An 18237-nucleotide genomic window follows, 5' to 3' on the forward strand; every position below is an offset into this window, starting at 1 on the left:
AACCCCCCGGCCCGTTTCCGACCCATGGGAGAGTCTTTGCAGAACAATCATTGAAACCCCATTGAAATAAAAAGGCTCAGAGGGGTCACCCTGTTAGTCTCCAACTGTAAAAACAATAAGCAGTCCTGGGGCACCTTGGAGACTAACACAAATATATCTATATATCAGCAAAACCCACTTCCTCAGAAGAGCTGGAGAAATGTAACAGGAACCTAGAATTCACCACAGAAAAAGAAGGGAAAAAAGTACCTTTCATTTGTAGGTCCGGTTCTAATGAGGCTAATTGAGTGGGCTGGAAGTGTCCCCTAAATACCTTTTCAGGGAAAAGTGTAATGTTCAAGGCAGGGCAGGCTGGCTGTGTAATGCAACATCTAGTTCATGTCTTTGATCAAGCCGAGGGAAACTGTCAGATTTGCAGATGAAGGTCAATTCTGCGCTCTCTGTCTGCGATTGGCTGGTGAAATGCCTTTGTAGAAGGATGGCTACTTGTCAGTCCAGGCCTGAGTCTCTGGGCGGGTTAAAATGCTCCTCCATATCCCCACTGAAATAGTCATAAACAATCCACTGAGTGTGGTGCAACACACAACCACGCACAGGGAACCTGCATTTTGATCTTGCCTCTGAACTTGTTAGTGGCTGGTATTTCCGTCCCTCCTCCTGCAAACATCTGACAGGTTTTGAGTAGCATGAAGTGAAATATTTTGATCAAAGTGGAGCAGGGGAGGGTTCAGTGAAAAATGAAAATTTGGTGACACTAAAACATTTCAAAAATCTGGGCCATTTTCACCAAATTGTTTGCATCAGGCTGTGACGGACCGGGCCGTGTCTGGGTACAGCTGAGGGCGTTCGCTAAGGGCGAATTGCTCAACTTCGGGGCTCCTTACAGCCCCCAGACTGGTGACCTCTCCAAACAGGCCACAAACCAGTCCCACAGAACGCTTCAGCCGCCTGCCTGAAGCCTCACGAGCAAAACCCCTCTGAGGCCCCAGCAATATCCATGCCCCAGACGGCCCTGGGCCTCATACACCGGTGGGGGGTCCTAGCACCCAATCCCACCTACCCCGAACAAGTTCTGTCCGGTTCCAAGAAACCAGCCACAGATCCCTGGTCAATTTACCCTTTGGACCTTACCCACAAATCACGCTGGGCCAATCCTTTAGAATCTAACAACTAAAGGTTTATTATTACAATAAAGAAAAGCATGAGAGTAAGGTTGTTAAAGGAATAGTACGTTACATGCGTCGAATCTCCCAGTCCTCGATGCAGGCTCTAGCAGAGATGTTACAACTGCTGGTTTAAAAGTTCTTGTTGCACATCCTAAGATCAGGATGGGTCCACAGGTCTTCCGGGCTCTTTGATCCCTGCATTGCTGCCTCTGGGATGAAGTGCTGAGCTGAAGACCAAGATGGCGTCAACCACATGGCCTCTTTATACATCCTTCCTGGTTCCTTCTTGGCTGTAGCAGGTCACCTGGCCAGAGGCCAATCTCTGTGTTCCCTGCTGGCAGCTCTCAGGTGACAGCCCCCATTCTTTAGGTGTGTCCTCGGCCCATTGAGTGCCATTGTCCCACAGGGCCTCGGTAATTAGCATGTCCACAGGCCCGGCCCTGCCCAATGCTCAACCACATGCAGGGAAATCTTCAGTATCCATACAAGTACATGCTAATAATTGCACACACAGACATTATACACACACATGAACAGCGTACATAGGATTAGCAGACAGTGAGCTTCTATTCAACACCCCACATGGCCCCCCTTTTATACCATTTTCTGGGGGCCAACACCCCCACCTATGGGTGCAGCAGCGATCTGGATGCTCCCCTCAAGATCCAGTAACGTGACACAGGCTATGATGGACCGGGCCGGGTCTGGGCACAGCAGGGGGCATCTGCTGGGCGAATTGCTCAAAACTCAGGGCTCCGTACAGCCCCAGACTGGAGACCTTCCAAACAGGCCACAAACCAGTCACACCGAGCACTTCAGCTGCCTGCCTGAAGCCTCACGAGTAAAACCCCTCTGACCCCCCCAGCTCTCCCTGTGCCCCAATCAGCCCCAGGCCTGCACACAGGTGAGGGGTTATAGAACCCAATCTCTCCTACCCCGAACGGGTTCTTCCGGTCCTAAGAAACCAGCCACAATTCCCAGGTCAATTTACACTCTGGAGCTTACCCACGAGATCACGCTGAGCCAATCCTTCAGAATCTACAATCTAAGGCTACGTCTACACTGGCATGATTTTCCAGAAATGCTTTTAACAGAAAAGTTTTCCGTTAAAAGCATTTTCGGAAAAGCGCGTCTAGATTGGCAGGACGCTTTTCCGCAAAAGCACTTTTTGCGGAAAAGCATCCATGGCCAATCTAGACGCGCTTTTCCGCAATCTAGACGCGCTTTTCCGATCTCCATTTTCGCAACTGGGGCTTTTTTGCGGAAAACAAATCTCTGCTGTCTACGCTGGCCCTTTTGCGCAAAAGTTTTTCGGAAAAAGACTTTTGCCCGAACGGGAGCAGCATAGTATTTCCACAAAAGCACTGACAATCTTACATGAGATCGTCAGTGCTTCTGCAGAAATTCAAGTGGCCAGTGTAGACAGCTGGCAAGTTTTTCCGCAAAAGCAGATGATTTTGCAGAAAAACTTGCCAGTCTAGACACAGCCTAAAGGTTTATTACTTGAAGAAAGAAAAGCAGGCAAGTAAGGTGGTTAAAGGATAATGCATGACATGCATTGAATCACCCAGTTCTTGTTGCAGGCTCTCAGCAGAGATGTTACAAACTGCTATCTTAAAAGTCTCTGGTGAACATCCTATGTCAGGATGGGTCCACGGTTCTTCCTGGCTCGTTGTTGCATTCAAAACTGCACCTGGGATAAGGAGCTGAACTCAAGACCAGATGGAGGGTGCCACATGGCACTTATATACCTCCCCTGGCATCCTCCTGGCCAATGGTCCATTGACCCATCCTTGTGTCCCAAGTCAGCAAGTATTCTCCTGGCCGGCTTGCAGGGATCCAGACATTCCTCAGCTGTGTATTAGCACCTAGAGATTCATTGTCCCTGGAGCCTTGCTAATTAGTGCAGTCACTGGCTGAACATTCCTTGCCCATGGCTCTGCCTCAGACAGGGAATTGTCCAGCATCAACACAGAGTACCTAATGATAACTCCACACTCAGACATTAGACAAGTACATGAATAGCACCCACTGAATCAGCAGAACAGAAGCTTTCATGTGACACCTCACTTGGCCCCCTTTGTACAGACTTTTGGGGCAAACACCCCCCATGGGTGCAACAGTGATCTTTAGAATCCAATAATGTAACACAGACATGCCCCCCACACACACATCTTGCCAAAAAAAAAATTTCCTCCCCAGATTGAAAGGTTTCCACAGGACATGTTTGGAAACAAAATGTGTCCATTCGAAATGACTCCTCATTTGGGAATATCAAGTTTTAAATTAGTCAAACCCATTAAAATTGCTCAAGATGCAAACGATATGGTTCGGTTCTGCTCAAAGGAAATGGATCCCAAACTGATTTTTCCTGACATTTTCAGCCACTTAAAATTGTGAAAATCTTTCATTGTGGTTCAACCTGAAACCACTTTGTTCCCTGGGGAGTTCTGAATCACCAGTGACCAGAAATGCCCCTTATTGAAAGGGAGGCTAATCATAAAACCTCACCCACTAATTCCGATTGGATGCAACACTTGCCATCCTTTTGAAAATCTCTCAGAAGGCAGGGGTTCCAATATCTGAATAATTCCCATGATGCTTCTCTGAGTCCTCTCCAATTTATCACCGTCCTTCAGTTGGGAGACATTGACCAAACCTAGTGACTGGGAAAACAGTAAGTTACTTTACCAGACAGGTGCCAGGAGCGTCTCTTGAGCCCCTCCCTCTATCGTCTTAGTTCAAGTGTCTCGCTGAGTGTCAATGTGGGTGTCACATTACCTAATTGGAGGGAAGCAGCCAGATCACTTCTGCACCCCTAGCTGGGGGTGTTGGCCTCAGAAATTGGTAAAAAAGGGAGCCATGTGGGGTATTGAATGGGAGCTTATTGTTTGCTGATCCTATGTACGCTATTTATGTGAGTGTATAATGTCTGTGTGTGTAGGTAGGAATCTGTAATCTGTGTGAAAGCTGAATATTTCTCTGAATGTGGTTAAGCATTGCTATGGACAGGCTGATTATCCAGGCCCTGTGGGACAATGGCACTTGATGGGCCAAGGACACACCCAAAGAATGGGGGCTGTCACCTGAGAGCAGCCAACAGGAAACACAGAGATTGGCCTCTGACCAGGTGACCTGCTGCATACTAGAAGAGGCCAGGAAGGAGGGATAAATAGGCCATGCGGTCGATGCCATTTTTTTCTCAGCTCAGCACTTCATCCCAGAGGCAGCACTGCAGGGATCGAAGAGCCCGGAAGACCTGTGAACCCATCCTGATGCTAGGATGTGCAACAAGAACTTTTAAACCAGCAGCTGTAACATCTCTGCTAGAGCCTGCATCGAGGACTGGGAGATTCGGTGCATGTAACGTACTGTACTTTAACAACCTTACTCTCAGGCTTTTCTTTCTTGTGATAATAAACCTTTAGATATAGATTCTAAAGGATTGGCCCAGCGTGATTTGTGGGTAAGATCCAGAGGGTAAATTGACCAGAGATCTGTGGCTGGTTTCTTGGAACCGGACAGGACTTGTTCGGGGTAGGTGGGATTGGGTGCTAGGACCCCCCCACCTGTGTATGAGGCCCGGGGCCATCTGGGGCATGGATATTGCTGGTCTGTCGGAGGGGTTTTGCTCGTGAGGCTTCAGGCAGGCAGCTGAAGCGCTCTGTGAGACTGGTTTGTGGCCTGTTTGGAGAGGTCACCAGTCTGGGGGCTGTAAGGAGCCCCGGATTTGAGCAATTCGCCCTGAGCGGACGCCTCAGTTGTGCCCAGACGCGGCCCGGTCTGTCACAGTGGGCAACAGGCCACAGGAGTCCATGTAAAGACTGGTGTTCCTGCCCAGGCACTGACTGGTTGGGAGGCTGCCCGGGGAGATGACTAACGGAGGGGTTGTGTTGGTGTGTTCCAGGTGGAGAAAGGTCCAAAGGAGAGAACAGGAGACACTCCCATGGCTGTGAAGGGCACCGCCCTCCCCACAACTTCCTGGAGTGATTACCCCATGACTTATTATGGAGAAGATAAAGATGATGACCAGCAGAAAGCGCTGCCAAAGAGCATGCATGGGCTCTCCATGGTGATCTACTCCATTGCCTTCGTGCTCGGAGTGACGGGCAACGGGCTGGTTATCTTCATCACCAGTTTCCGGATGAAGAGAACTGTCAACACCATCTGGTTCCTCAACCTGGCCGTGGCTGACTTTATCTTCACCTTCTTCCTCCCCCTCAGCGTGGCCTACATTGCCATGGATTTCCACTGGCCCTTCGGGCTGGCCATGTGCAAGATCAACTCAGCCATGGCCTTCTTCAACCTCTACGCTAGTGTCTACCTTCTCATGGTCATCAGCATAGACCGTTGCATCTCCGTCACGCTCCCGGTGTGGGCCCAGAACTACCGCACGCCTCGCCTGGCTTTATTGGTAGCTTTGGCTGTGTGGGTCCTGGCCTTGGTTTTGTGTTCTCCGAATCTCTACTTCCGCCACACGGGTCCCTCTCCGAATAACAAGGACATCATCCACTGCTACTATAATTTCAACACGACCCCGGACGGGGCTACCTTGGAGGAGAGTGAGAGGATTACCTATATGAACCACCAGGCCATGACCATCAGCCACTTTGTCTTCGGCTTCCTCATCCCCTTTGCCGTCATCGTGTGCTGCTACGGCGCCATCTTGGTCCGCCTAAGGCGGGGCCACATGACTCGGTCTAGTAAGCCCCTCAAGGTCATCACCACCATGATTGTGGCTTTCTTCCTCTGCTGGTTCCCCTACCATGTCTTCTCCTTCCTAGAGTTACACTGGACCGAGAGCCTGCACACTGCCATCATCATAGGCCGCCCCTTGACAGCCAGCCTGGCCTTCATCAACAGCTGCCTCAACCCCATCCTCTATGTATTCATGGGTCACAACTTCAAGGAGAAGCTGTGCCGGTCCCTCTTCTCCACCTTCGAAAGAGCCTTCAACGAGGATGCCGCCAGCACCAGGACCTACACAAAGAGCAAATCCACCATGGAGATGGAATCCCTGGCCACCTAGGAGCCGTGCATCTTCTGAGAACTGGGAACCGCAGCTGGGGTCAGCACGAACCTCTTCCCATCATAAATGGTGCAAAATGGACCCTAAAGACTCTGCCGTCCCATGGACATGATCCCGACTCAGCTCTTTTGGTGCCAATATGCCCTTGCCAGAGATGTTCTAGGCTCATGAGGTCCTTCCCCCCTGAATTTCCTTCAAACACTGTGAACCGATGCATCCATGCAGATGGACGGAAGCCAAAGAAGGATGAAACAGATCCTTCACTGATTTCTCTGTATTAAATGCATTCAGCAACACGACCATAGACAGGCTTTTCTATACCCAGGAGTGATGTGGGGGGCACCCCACGGCAGGCATCTGGTCTTCATTTGGTCTTCCATTTGGTCTCTGAGAACAATCACAAACACCTTCTTCCCCTGCTTCTCTCCTTAACGCTGCCTTTTATTGAAAGTTCCAAATAAAATATCGGGGGTTGCAGAACTCTGGGCTGGAAATTGTGTCGGAACAGGGGGCTGAGACAGGGCAACAGGCAGTAGAGATCTGGAACAGAAGCATCTGCTGTCTTTGTTTACAAAAAAAAAAAAAAGACCTTCTCAATAAGGGTGGAATTCTTTGTAGGGCAGGTTAGCTCGTGGTAGCAGCGGGGTCTCTCAAAGGGGTGACGAGCACATTAGAAGCCCTTGTCATGAAAGTAAAAGATGTCTTGTTTTGAAATTGAGCTCCGGGAGGAGTCTAGTGGGTAGAGCAGGGGAGGGGAGCCAGGGATCCAGGATTCCTGGGTTCTATCTAAAGTCCAGGGAGAGGAGTGGGGCCAAAGGTCACAGCTGGGGTTACCGATCCTCCAGGATTGGCCTGGAGTTTCCCAGAATCGACCTCCATCTCCTGGTGAGGGCTGAGAACAATTGGGGGGTTTTAAGACCAGCAGCACCTTAGAGACTCACACAGGGCTACTCAACTTTGTGAGCGTCAGGGACCACGACGATACTTACAGCACATTCTGAGGTCCGCAACTTAACTGTGATTGCCTAGACATGCAAATATATGCAAATAGCTTCCTTCACACTGGTGGGCATGAATACAAAGCACTTCCCACAATGCACTGGTGCTCCCGGCACCTCCTCCCTGGGGGCTAGAAACCCTGACCCCCTGTTCTAGCCAGTCCGTCCGCTTGCGTCTTGATGCCTCACCACTGTGGAGCGTGCTCCCAGGGGAGGCCGTGTTCAAAGGCTCTCACCCATGGTTAGCATGTTGAGCCCTGTGTCATGATTATGGGTTAGCCAGCAGCCTGGGGATTAAAGGGTTAACTACACCTAGCCAGGTGGAGTGACCAGTAGGAATGTAGGTGGGACTTTTCAAACTGGGACAAAGGAATTTGGGTTTTTCCTTTCTCCTTTTGTCTCTCGGAGAGTTCTCTGCAGCTACAGAGAGGGACAAGCCTCTCTCTCTCTCTCTCTCTTTCTCTCTCTCTCTCTCTCTCTCTCTCTCCAAGGCACCATTCTTCACTTTCTGTAAGTAGGGTAAAGTTTAGGCAGTTTCGTTAGGTTTTATTGTTTTAAGGGTTGGGTATGGGATCTGAGATCTGGCACTGCTTAAGAGATGTTTTGGCTTTTCTTTGTAACTAAGTTCTAGGCCCATGGAGTTTCTCCAGGAGTATATTTTGTTACCTTCCTCTCTAGTCATTATACTTGCAACCAGAATATTGTTGTAATAATAAAAGTTCTTTCTTTTCTTTTATTAACCTGGCAGTGGTTATGTGCCCTGATTTTTGTTTTAGGGGGAAGATTTCCCAAATGATCTTTCCCCTGGTTTCTTTAGCAACATTTGGGTGGTGGCAGCGGAAGTTTTATTCCCAAGATCTAGGTTTTTAAGATCTTGGGGGAAGTTTTATACCAAAGCCTGGTAGATAAGGCTTTGGGGTACACTTGCTGGCCCCCACTTCTGCATTTATCATGCCAGAGTGGGGAAGGAGCCATGACACCCTGTGTAAACCCAAATGGCACCACAAGTCACAAACATACAGGTGGCGTGTTGAGTAGCCCTAGAATAGAAGTACGTGTCTTGTGAGCTTCGACAGCTTCAGCTAGAGCGGAGCACCCTTGTGACAGCAGGGTGTGTGGGGGTGGGGACACTGGGACTGGGTGTGATTTGGGGGTAGGACATGGTGGGGCTGGGCGAAGCGCTGAGCACGAAACAGAAGGGACCCTAGAACAGAAAATCCACCCGAAACACACAATGGTCCAAGGCTGGTCAAGGTTCTATCCAGTGAGATGGTGACAACGTGTCACATTTAACATCTTTATTAATGACCTGGCCGAGGGGATGGGTTGCACCTCAGCAAGTTCAAGGGTGGCACTAAGCCAGGGGGAGAGGTAGAAATGCCGGAGGACAGGGATCAGGTCCAGAGTGACCTAGAGAGACAAAAGGACTGGGCCCAAAGAAATCTGCTGAGGTTCATCAAGGGCAAGTGCAAAGTCCTGTCCTTGGGACGGAAGAATCCCAAGAATTGTTACAGGCTGGGGACCGACTGCCTGGGGATTCCAGTGGAGGAGAAGCTGGAGATGAGTCAACAGGATGCCCTTGTAGCCAAGCAGGCTAATGGCATGTTAAGTTGTATTAGGAGGAACGTTGCCAGCAGATCTAGAGAAGTGATTGTTCCCCTTTATTTGGCATTGATGAGGTCACATCTGGAGTATTGTGTCCAGTTCTGGGCTCCCCTGTACAGAAAGGATGCAGATGCTTTGGAGAGGGTGCAGTAAACATCCACCAAAATGATTCGGGGGCTGGAGCACATGACCTATGAGGAGAGGCTGAGGGATTGGGGCTTGTTCAGTCTGCAGAAGAGAAGAGTGAGGGGGGATTTGAGAGCAGCCTTCAGCTCCCTGAAGGGGGGTTGCAAAGAGGCTGGCGAGAGGCTGTTCTCAGAGGGGGCAGGTGGCAGAACAAGGAGCAAAGGGATCAAGTTGCAGTGGGGCAGGTCTAGGTTGGATCTTAGGGAAAACAATTTCCCTAGGCGGGTGGAGAAGCGCTGGGCTGGGTTCCCTAGGGAGGGGGTGGAATCTCCATCCCTGGACAAAGCCCTGGCTGGGCTGATTGAGTTGGGATTGGTCCTGTCTTGGCAGGGGGCTGGACTTGATGACTCCTGAGGCTCTTCCAGCCCTGTGATTCTATGAGTCCATGAACATGCTGCCTCCTAGTGGCCAGCTGCCAGACAGGCCACACCAGGTCCCTCCCGAGCCCACCAGAGACACCGAGTGTCCAAAATGGGGGGATTTATTTACAACCAGGGTGGGATCCGGGGCTCTGACAAGCAGTAACTCTGCACACGGGCTGTTAACAGAACAGGGAGCCCCCAGGTCCGACTCGTGCATGAGTCTCGGTTTGAAACGTGACCGTGGGAGCAGTGACCCTGGCTCAGTATTTCCACCCATGAGGAAAGATGCTTCCCACCTAGCGGGAGGGAAAGGGCCACGAGGACGAAGTCGATCTCCCTCCCAAGGCCCTGGGGGAACGGCAGCCGTGACTCTGTGAGGACACCTGCTGTCACCACGTCTCCAGATGCCATCTTGAGGGCGCGGGGGTCTGGCGTGCCTGGTGCCCCACCCCTGGGAGGTCTGGCAACGCGGGGGCCCAAAGACTGAACCAGGGCAGGTGCAGGGCCCGGGTGGATCCGGGGCAGCTGGTCCCCTCAGCAGAGGCGGAACCAGGCCCAGTCCATGGCGCACACTGAGTTCAGTTTGCGGTTTGGGTTTAGTTGCTGGTGAGCTGCTTGGCGCCACCCTGGGAACCACGTCACGCCCGCGCCTCACTGCTCTTGGCCTTGTTTGGCCCAGTGTGAGGGAAGTGGCTCCCTGGGGTGAGAGTTGCCCTGGGCCCTGAGGGGGCATCATGCTGGGCAGCTTGTCACAGAAGCACAGGGCAAGGGGGAGCCCAGGGAACCTGTTCCAGGTGGCATCCGGGGTGTGTGGAAATCCATTACAAACCCCTCTCCACTCTGGGAGACAGGGAGAGCCCAGGAGTCCTGGCTGCCAGACTCTGACCTCTGCTGCTCTATCCACTAGACCTTACTCCCCTCCCATAGCCAAGAAGAGAGCCCAGTAGTCCTGGCTACCAGCTCTCCCTCCACTGCTCTACCCACTGGACCCTTCTCCCCTCTGGGAGTCAGGCAGAGAACCGAGGAGTCTTTGCTCCAAGCGTCCACCCTCCACTGCTCTACCCACTGGACCCTGCTCCCCTCCCGTTTCTCAGACGGCTGGTCTGCTATGAACAGGCCTCCACTTCATTCTCTGCCCTCAGCCACCCCCTGTAGTTTCTCTGCTCCCCCACTCGCCCTGGTGTGACAGGGACGGGGCCTTGCCAGGATGTGGCTACCCCCCCACCCGCTCTTGGCTCCTGGCCCCACCAGGCTGGCCTGTGAGAGCGTCCGTCTGAGAACTGCAGCGATGCTGGGACCCCGGGGGACCTGACATGCAGCAGGGAGCAGCAGGAGCCTGGCGCCTGTGAGGTTTGCAGACACTAGCAGCCCCCTCTCGCCTCCCCCTCTGCTGAGCCCCACAGAAACCCACAGAAAATCAGCTTCCTGGCCCCCCACATGGTCAGCCTGTCTGAGCTGCATCTGTCACGCTGGGGACCGCGGCTGAGACACCCCAGCCCGACACACCACAGCCCTGAGACAGGCAAGCAAAGAGCAGAAACTACAGAAAGTCGGGGTAAGATGTGACCTAGTGCTGTCCAGACCCGACCGAGATCAGGGCCCCGGTGTGCCAGGTGCTGCCCAGACCCGACTGAGATCAGGGCCCCGGTGTGCCAGGCACTGCCCAGACCTTGAGCAAGATCCAGGTCCCCTCGTGCTTGGCCACTCAACTTCCTGCCTAGACCCCATCTAACATCAGGACCCCTTTTGAACATGCAAGGCATTGCATTCAGCCGTACGCAGTGGAAATCCCCCTCTCCGCTGGTGTAGACCTGGCCCTAAAGTACAGACAGGGAACAAGGAAAGGTACAAACATCTGGTGCTCCCGGACTTTGTCTCTGCCTGGGTGGGCTCCTGGCCATTAATCGCCTTCCAGGCCCTTCTCTGACCCCTCCTCAAGTCTCTCAGGACCTTGGTGGGGTGCAGGACAGGGCACCAGAGAGAGACCTGGGGTCCCAGAGTAGGGATACTCAACAGACTAATCGACTTGTTATTGCCCCCCAGCGTGCTGCCTCTGTCGGAAAATGCAGAGCCTGAGGCCGGAGCGAGTGCTCCCTGCTGCGGTTTCAGCTTTGAAGTGAAGCAACAGCCCCGGGGAGGAAACGTCCTTATCAGCTAATCGCAGAATCAATGCAAATTGCAAAATCATCGACATTTCACATCCCTAGTCCAGCAGGTAAACCCCCCTCCCTGCGCCCCAGAGAGGTTCCTCGGGGACGGGCCCCAGGCTGACCTGAGTCCAGCTGGGGGCTCAGGCTGAACCGAAACGCGCCCCAGGCTGGTTGGAGGCCGGGCTGTGGTTTGTGTGGTCTCTAGCCCAGCGCGAGGGTTTCCTTAGCGGCCGACTCCCAGCGGGTCTGGTCTTGTTCCCAACTGGGAGGGGCTGGAGGGAAAAGTCCCAGCTGGTGTCTCTGCTCTTGGGACCTCCCCCGGGGAGCTGGCTGGACGTGGCTGTCTCAGCCCCAGCTCCCCCCGGGGTGTTTCACCTGCTGGCCCCAGGATGTGGGAGCCAAATGCAGACACTGTGCCGGGGCCCAGCGGGGGGAGCTCGTGGTTCGTGTGAGCTCTGCGTAGAGCTGTGGGAGCCGGAGGCCTTCCAGGCTTTGCAGACGTGATCGGACCAAGCTACGTGATGTGATCTCCCCCACGGCTCCCTGCCCACAGAGATCCCCCCATATGAACGGCTTCTTGTTGCTGGCTGGGCCAGTCTGGGTGAGCTGCAGGCACCGTGAGGGGACTTAGGACAGGGGTCGGCTCTGCGCCGCTGCGTCCGCCCGAGTCATGGGTAAGAGATGGCTGCCTGAGACACGGCTGCCCTTTAGATCTCATTCCACCCACCCTTGTTCCCTGGATCTCCTTGCAGGGCAGTGGAAACTTTATGCACTTCTCCCCACCCCCAGGCCTTTGATTGGCCTGGGGTCAGGGGAGCGGCAGGGCCTCCGGGGGTTGGATTAACCCGCTTGGCGGGCCACTGAGACCGATTTGCCCATCCCTGCTTTAGAAGTAAGGGAGCTGGTAATGGGCGGATAAAGGATCCCGCCCCCCCCCCCCCCCCAGCATCAGTACTGGGGTCCTAGGGCCTCCTTTCCTATCATGGATGTCGGGTGCGTGTTGCTTGCCCTGAGTAATCCAGGGAGGATTGTGGGGGGGGGATGGTTTACATTAGGTATATTAGTGCAGAACTCTGAGTATCAATTCATGTCCACTACAACGCAGAACTGCTGTTCCCCTCCCCCCCCCGGTAAAGAAACAAGGCAAAGGCTGGGGGCAGTGGGGGTGACAGGGGAGCCGAGGGAAAGGGAAGGAGCCTGAGTGTGAATGTCACAGGTTGTTGAGTGTGGGGGGTTGTTCGGGAGCCTCCCCCATGCAGACCCGGGCTGACCCCAGCCTCGCCCATCCAGTCAGGCATATCTGCCCCTGTCCACCACAGCCCCTCCCCCCAGAGTACCAGCTCCCCCAGGAGCCTCAGGCCTGGGTAGTCCCTGGGGGCAGCCCCCCAGTCTCCCAGCCCTGCCCCCTCTGCCTAGGGTTGCCAGGTGGTTTCAACAAAAATACCAGATACGCTTGACATGACATCACAATCGACATTCCATCTTAGTTTCAAAATACCAGACAGTTCTCTTTTCTCATTTCTATTTTCTCAATTTGTTTCCTAAACAAAAAGCTCAAATACTGGACTGTCGGGTTCAAAACCGGACATCTGGCAACCCTACCTCTGCCCTGAGCCTCCCCATGGACCCAAGCAATGCCTGGTAAATCCTCTACTTCTAAATATAATAATTACCTGCTAAAATAGCAGCTTACTCCTTTCTGTGTTTTGCTTTCCCCTGCTGAGCACGCTGCTTTAGCAACAGAGTCCGTAGCATCATTTTTACCAAGCTTTTAGAATGGATTTGCTTGTGGTACCAATTCCACTCCTGCTAAGTGTGTAGGAGCAGACATTAGCAACCACTACTTCCCTTTACCATAACTTAGAAGAGAATAAAAATTAAACAGAAACGAATTTTAGATGCAGGTCGATGCAAATAGTTTCAGGGTATTAATCTGTCAGGATGCATGGTTATGTTTGGGGGACAAAGGCCAAAACTGGTGGAAACCTGCTGGGATTGTTTGGTTTGGTTTATGCATAAATTGTTATTTTTGAAACATTTTTGTTATGGCATTTTATAAGTGTATTTGAACATTGAAACAAGACATTGACATTTTGTGAATAATTCTTGTTACCTTAATATTGACATTTTATTCTTTGAATTTAAAAATAAAAATCCAAATATTGATTAATACAAGAGGATTCTTTTTCTTTGCATTATTTGTTGAGGCAAAAATATATATGTACATGTATGAGACCTTTTTGAACTTTACAAAAAATGGTAATAATAAAATTATGATATTAAAATATTGTGGTATCACAGAGAGTTTTTAAGTAAAAGGGTATGAAATTGACTTTTGTTGCAACGAAATGAGAATTAAAACTAGCCATGTAACACACAGCACACAACAAAGGACAACATACATAACATACAGGACAACTTACACTTACAAACGCATGGCGCCAGAAGTCTATTTATAACTAAAAAAGACGGCAGATTTATCTCTTGTGGCTCAGATCTGTAACTCAAGGTTGTGGGTTTTTTAATAAAAGGAAAAGGCACACGCTTGATTGATCTGACTGTTTTTTTCAATAATACAGTGTTATTTTTATGAAGTTAATGTTTATTTTGGATTTCTTTAAAGAAAGGGATTGTTAACATTTTTCAGTTTAATTTTTTTTAAATGGGAATTCCATTAAGTGTGGGGAGATTTTTCTTCATCCCTATAAACTCTTATCATTCGCTATGTTTTAATTTTAAATTAAAGACAATAACACTGTCTTCTAGTTTTCAAACCTTAATAATTGTGTTAGCTGTGCCCTGACAGAGCACTACTCCAAATTTCTCCATTTAATCTCTTTTCCGTGGGAAGCGACCCTCTTGCAAGTTCATCCTTTTTTTCTGGCTCATCTTGGTTCAGTATTATATATTTCGTAGCCCAATGTCTGAGTGTGTGTAATGCTGAAATGCTGGCTGTTGCCTCTGGGCGGTGCTGTTGCCTGAGTCATGTCCTTCATCTCCCACCTGGGTGCTCGCTGACTTTTGCGCCGCTCAGCTGGGCTGCCGCGGGGAAGCAAGCAGCACAAGTGGCCGTTTGGGCTACGTGGTCCCCTGAGTGAGAGGCAGGAAGGGGAGGAGAAGAGAAAGAGACGGACGGAGAGAGAGGCAGGAGGCGGAGGAGAGCTGAGAGGGGGGGGGGAGGCAGTAGGAGGAGAAGGAGAGAGAGAGAGAGAGAAAGACGGAGGTGGAGGAGAGACCCGAGTATCCCATCTTATGATGGGCTATTGGCTAGTCTTTCGATATTTGCTCAGTTATGTCTTGATTCTGTCCCTTTTTTCTGCTTGGTTTGACGAGAAGCAATCCCATTCCAGGCACATCCCGTTTTCCTGGCTCAACCAAACCCTGCCCTTGCTTTCAGTTGTCATACCGAATTTGGTGGTCCTACCATTTAGGAGTTCTTGAAAAACCAGATCAACTCTCTGAAAAATATAGCAGATAAATAAAACAAAACAAAAAAATAGAAAAAATAAACAAAAGGGTTAAACATGCATATAGGTAAGTTATTACCTTTTTCATTAAAACTTTTAATACAAATTGATACAATTTATATTAAGATTTGCCAAATTTGTTGTGTTAATTTAGTCACTTAGTTCATTTGCCATTATTTTATATTAACTCTAATTTTTATATTGATTCTAATCTTTGTGGTAATAAGAACAGCCGCCGTTTCAAATATTAGTCTTAGACTTAGAAGCAGGGGCAGCATGTCTGATGCTGGGCAACCATATTTTCCAAAAAGTTAGGAGTAATTCCAGCTGTTGCACACTCAAGGATTAAAAGAATTTATTGACTGGATGTATTTAAAGTAAAGGTTTTACCTGGTTTTTTGTTTGTTGTTTTGTTCTGTTTTCAATTCTTTTATCTTTTGGAGGGTTCTGTAAAAAAGGGAACTTTTAACTATTAACTTGCTGAAAGTCAAAGTGAGGGGAGACAGAGCAAAAGGGTGGGGTGTGCAGAGCAGCCTAGGAAGATGGGGAGATGTGAGCTAAGAGAGTTCTAACTAACTCTCACAGTTGTCTTAGGGCTTGTTTATACCTGCCTAGATATTGACAGTCTGGAGATCGATCTTCTGGTGTTTGATTTAGAAGGTCTAGTAAGGACCTGTTAAATCAACTGCTGACAATGCCCCTGTCAACTCCCACACTTCATGGGCTCATGAGGAGTAAGGGAAGGTGATGAGAGAAATTGGAGTTATGTATCTTAACTTTTGAACATTCAAGTCATTTCATTCAGCCGTATGGAGTGGAAATCCATCTCTCCGGTAGTGTAGACCTGGCCCTAAAGTACAGGCAGCAGCAGCAAGTTTGGCAAACGGAGAAAGGCTATAAACAGTCGGCGCTCCCGGAGTTTGTCTCCGCCTTGGCTGGGCTCCTGACTACTAATTGTCCTCCAGTCAGAGCCTCCTTCTCTGTCACCTCCTCAGTCACTCAGCACCTTTGTGGGAGAAAGGGCACCAGAGCCAAACACGGGATCCCAGCGCCCGACGCAGCAGGGCCAGAATCGGGATAGTTGATAGACTAGTTGACTAGTCGCTTCCCCCCACCTTGCTGCCTCTATCGGAAAGAGGCAGCAAGGGGGAAGGAATAGGAGGTGCTTTAAAGTGGCAGCACCATGTGGAGTCTGGGGTCAGATCCCGGGCTCCATGTGGCGCTGCTGCTTTGAAACACCGCGGGGAGCACGGGGCCAGCACAGGACTGCCTGAGTCCCCAGCTGGCCCTGTGCTCCCTGCTGTGCTTTCACCTTGGAAGTGTAGCAACAGCCCTGAGGCAGAAGCACCCTTAGCAGCTAATTGAATAATCAATGCAATTTGCATCAACTATTCGATGAGCGAAATCATCAACATTTCACACCCTTAGTCCAGTGGGGAAACCCCCTCCCTGCGCCCCAGCGAGGTTTCCTGGGGGATGGGCCCCAGGCTGGCCTGAGCCTGGGCCTGGGCCTGCCTGCCCTGGGGGCTCAGGCTGAACCGAAATGCAGCCCAGGCCGGTTGGAGGCCGGGCTGTGGTTTGTGTGGTCTCTAGCCCAGCATGAGGATTTCTTTAGCTGCCGACTCCCAGCGGGTCTGGTCTTGTTCCCAGCCAGGAGGGCCAGGGAGCAGAGACCCAGCTGGTGTCTCTGCTTCTGGGACCTGGCTGGACGTGACTGTCTCAGCCCCAACTCCCCACTGAGTGTTTCACCTGCTGGCCCCAGGATGTGGGAGCCAAATGCTGACACCATGCTGGGGCCCAGCGGGGGAGCTTGTGGTTCGTGTGAGCTCTGCGTAGAGCTGTGGGAGCCGGAGGCCTTCCAGGCTTTGCAGACGTGATCGGACCCAGCCACGTCCTGTGATCTCCCCCCACGGCTCCCTCCCCACAGAGATCCCCCCCATGTGAACAGCTTCTTGTTGCTGGCTGGGCCAGTCTGGGTGAGCTGCAGGCGTCGTGAGGGGACCTGGGACAGGGGTCGTCTCTGCATCGCTGCGTCCGCCCGAGACACGGGTAAGGAATAGACAGAAACCCTCCGGCTGCCCATTAGATCTCATCCCATCCCCACATTGCTGTCCCCTGGATCTCCCCCTCCTGCTCTCCCCAGCTCCTCCCCTCATCCCCTCCAGATGGAGCTGGCCCATCCCATACTCAGAGTTTAGGGTGCTGCACAGACTCTGACCGACTTCACCGGGTATTGTACTGACCCTGACAGAGTTCGGGGTCCCGTTATACCAGGTACTGCCCCAATCCACAGGGAGAAAGAGTCTGGCCACAGCCAACTCACACTCTAAACAGGCAAATGGTCAGAGGGGAAACTGAGGCACGGGGCCATGATGTGACATGCCCAAACCCCCTGAGCATTTTAGTGGCAGAGTCTGGGATGAAACCAGGAGTCCTGACTCCTGGTCTATACAGCAAAATAGACTCTAGAAATGTCCTTTCATTAAAAATAAAACTTTTGGCTTGTTCCTGCTCTCTTCTCCTTCTGGCGTTTTTCCGGGTGGCTTTTTTATCTTACCTTCCTCCTCCTTGGAACCTTTTTGTCATGGGAGGTTTCCATGTTGCGGGGAAGAAGGGCTCTGTGGGGATTTTGCCTTCTCCAGTAGCTCACCCGCATAAGCCTTAAACCCAAAATGTCTGCTTCAACATGCTCACCGGCGGGAGAACAATGGATTTAAAACATTTGAATATTAAAAAAAGATGAAAGGATAATTTGTTAATTTTTAACATTAATCCAACGTGGGGATTGCCAGCGCTGTGGGATGCTACCAGCAAGAAGAGTATTTGGGAATTTGGAGGAGATAGGGAGGTAGTGTATGTCTTTGTCTTTGCTCCCAGGTCACCATGTTGCCTAGAAATCCAATTTTTCAGCAAGAAGCAAATGTATTTTATTTTCAATAATGTATTTGGTTTAGTTAAAATCCCCGCTATTGTGTAGAAACGCAAAACACTGGGGCTGAGAACAGACACAACAAATCGGGTATCTTGGCAGGGCTCAGACAAAACGACAATTCTGCCCCTCTGCTCACCCTGGGGTTCTGTTCTTCTAAGGTCTTCCAGCCAATGGGGCCATTGGCCTGAGTTCAGCTCAGGATTTGGGAGATCATAAGCTCTGCATCTCTCTCTCTCTCTCTGTCTGTCTTCTCCTGGAGCCCTTTTCATTGCTCGTCCTTCCTTCCATCAGCACAACGTCCGCCCTGCCCCGTCCTCAGCCCTGAGGAGAAGCGGGGATACT

General features: G+C 51.1%; 1 protein-coding gene across 1 annotated transcript; it reads left to right on the forward strand.

Annotated features, from left to right (window-relative positions):
• Window positions 1-5080: 5080 nt before the first annotated feature.
• On the forward strand, window positions 5081-6655 carry LOC102452196 (chemerin-like receptor 1). The gene has a single exon (XM_006113691.4). The coding sequence runs from the start codon at window positions 5113-5115 to the stop codon at window positions 6193-6195; it is 1083 nt and encodes a 360-aa protein (XP_006113753.2). The 5' UTR covers window positions 5081-5112; the 3' UTR covers window positions 6196-6655.
• Window positions 6656-18237: the final 11582 nt, after the last annotated feature.

Source organism: Pelodiscus sinensis, chromosome 24 (assembly GCF_049634645.1).
Source record: "Pelodiscus sinensis isolate JC-2024 chromosome 24, ASM4963464v1, whole genome shotgun sequence".
In the NCBI taxonomy this organism is placed as follows: Eukaryota; Metazoa; Chordata; order Testudines; family Trionychidae; genus Pelodiscus; species Pelodiscus sinensis.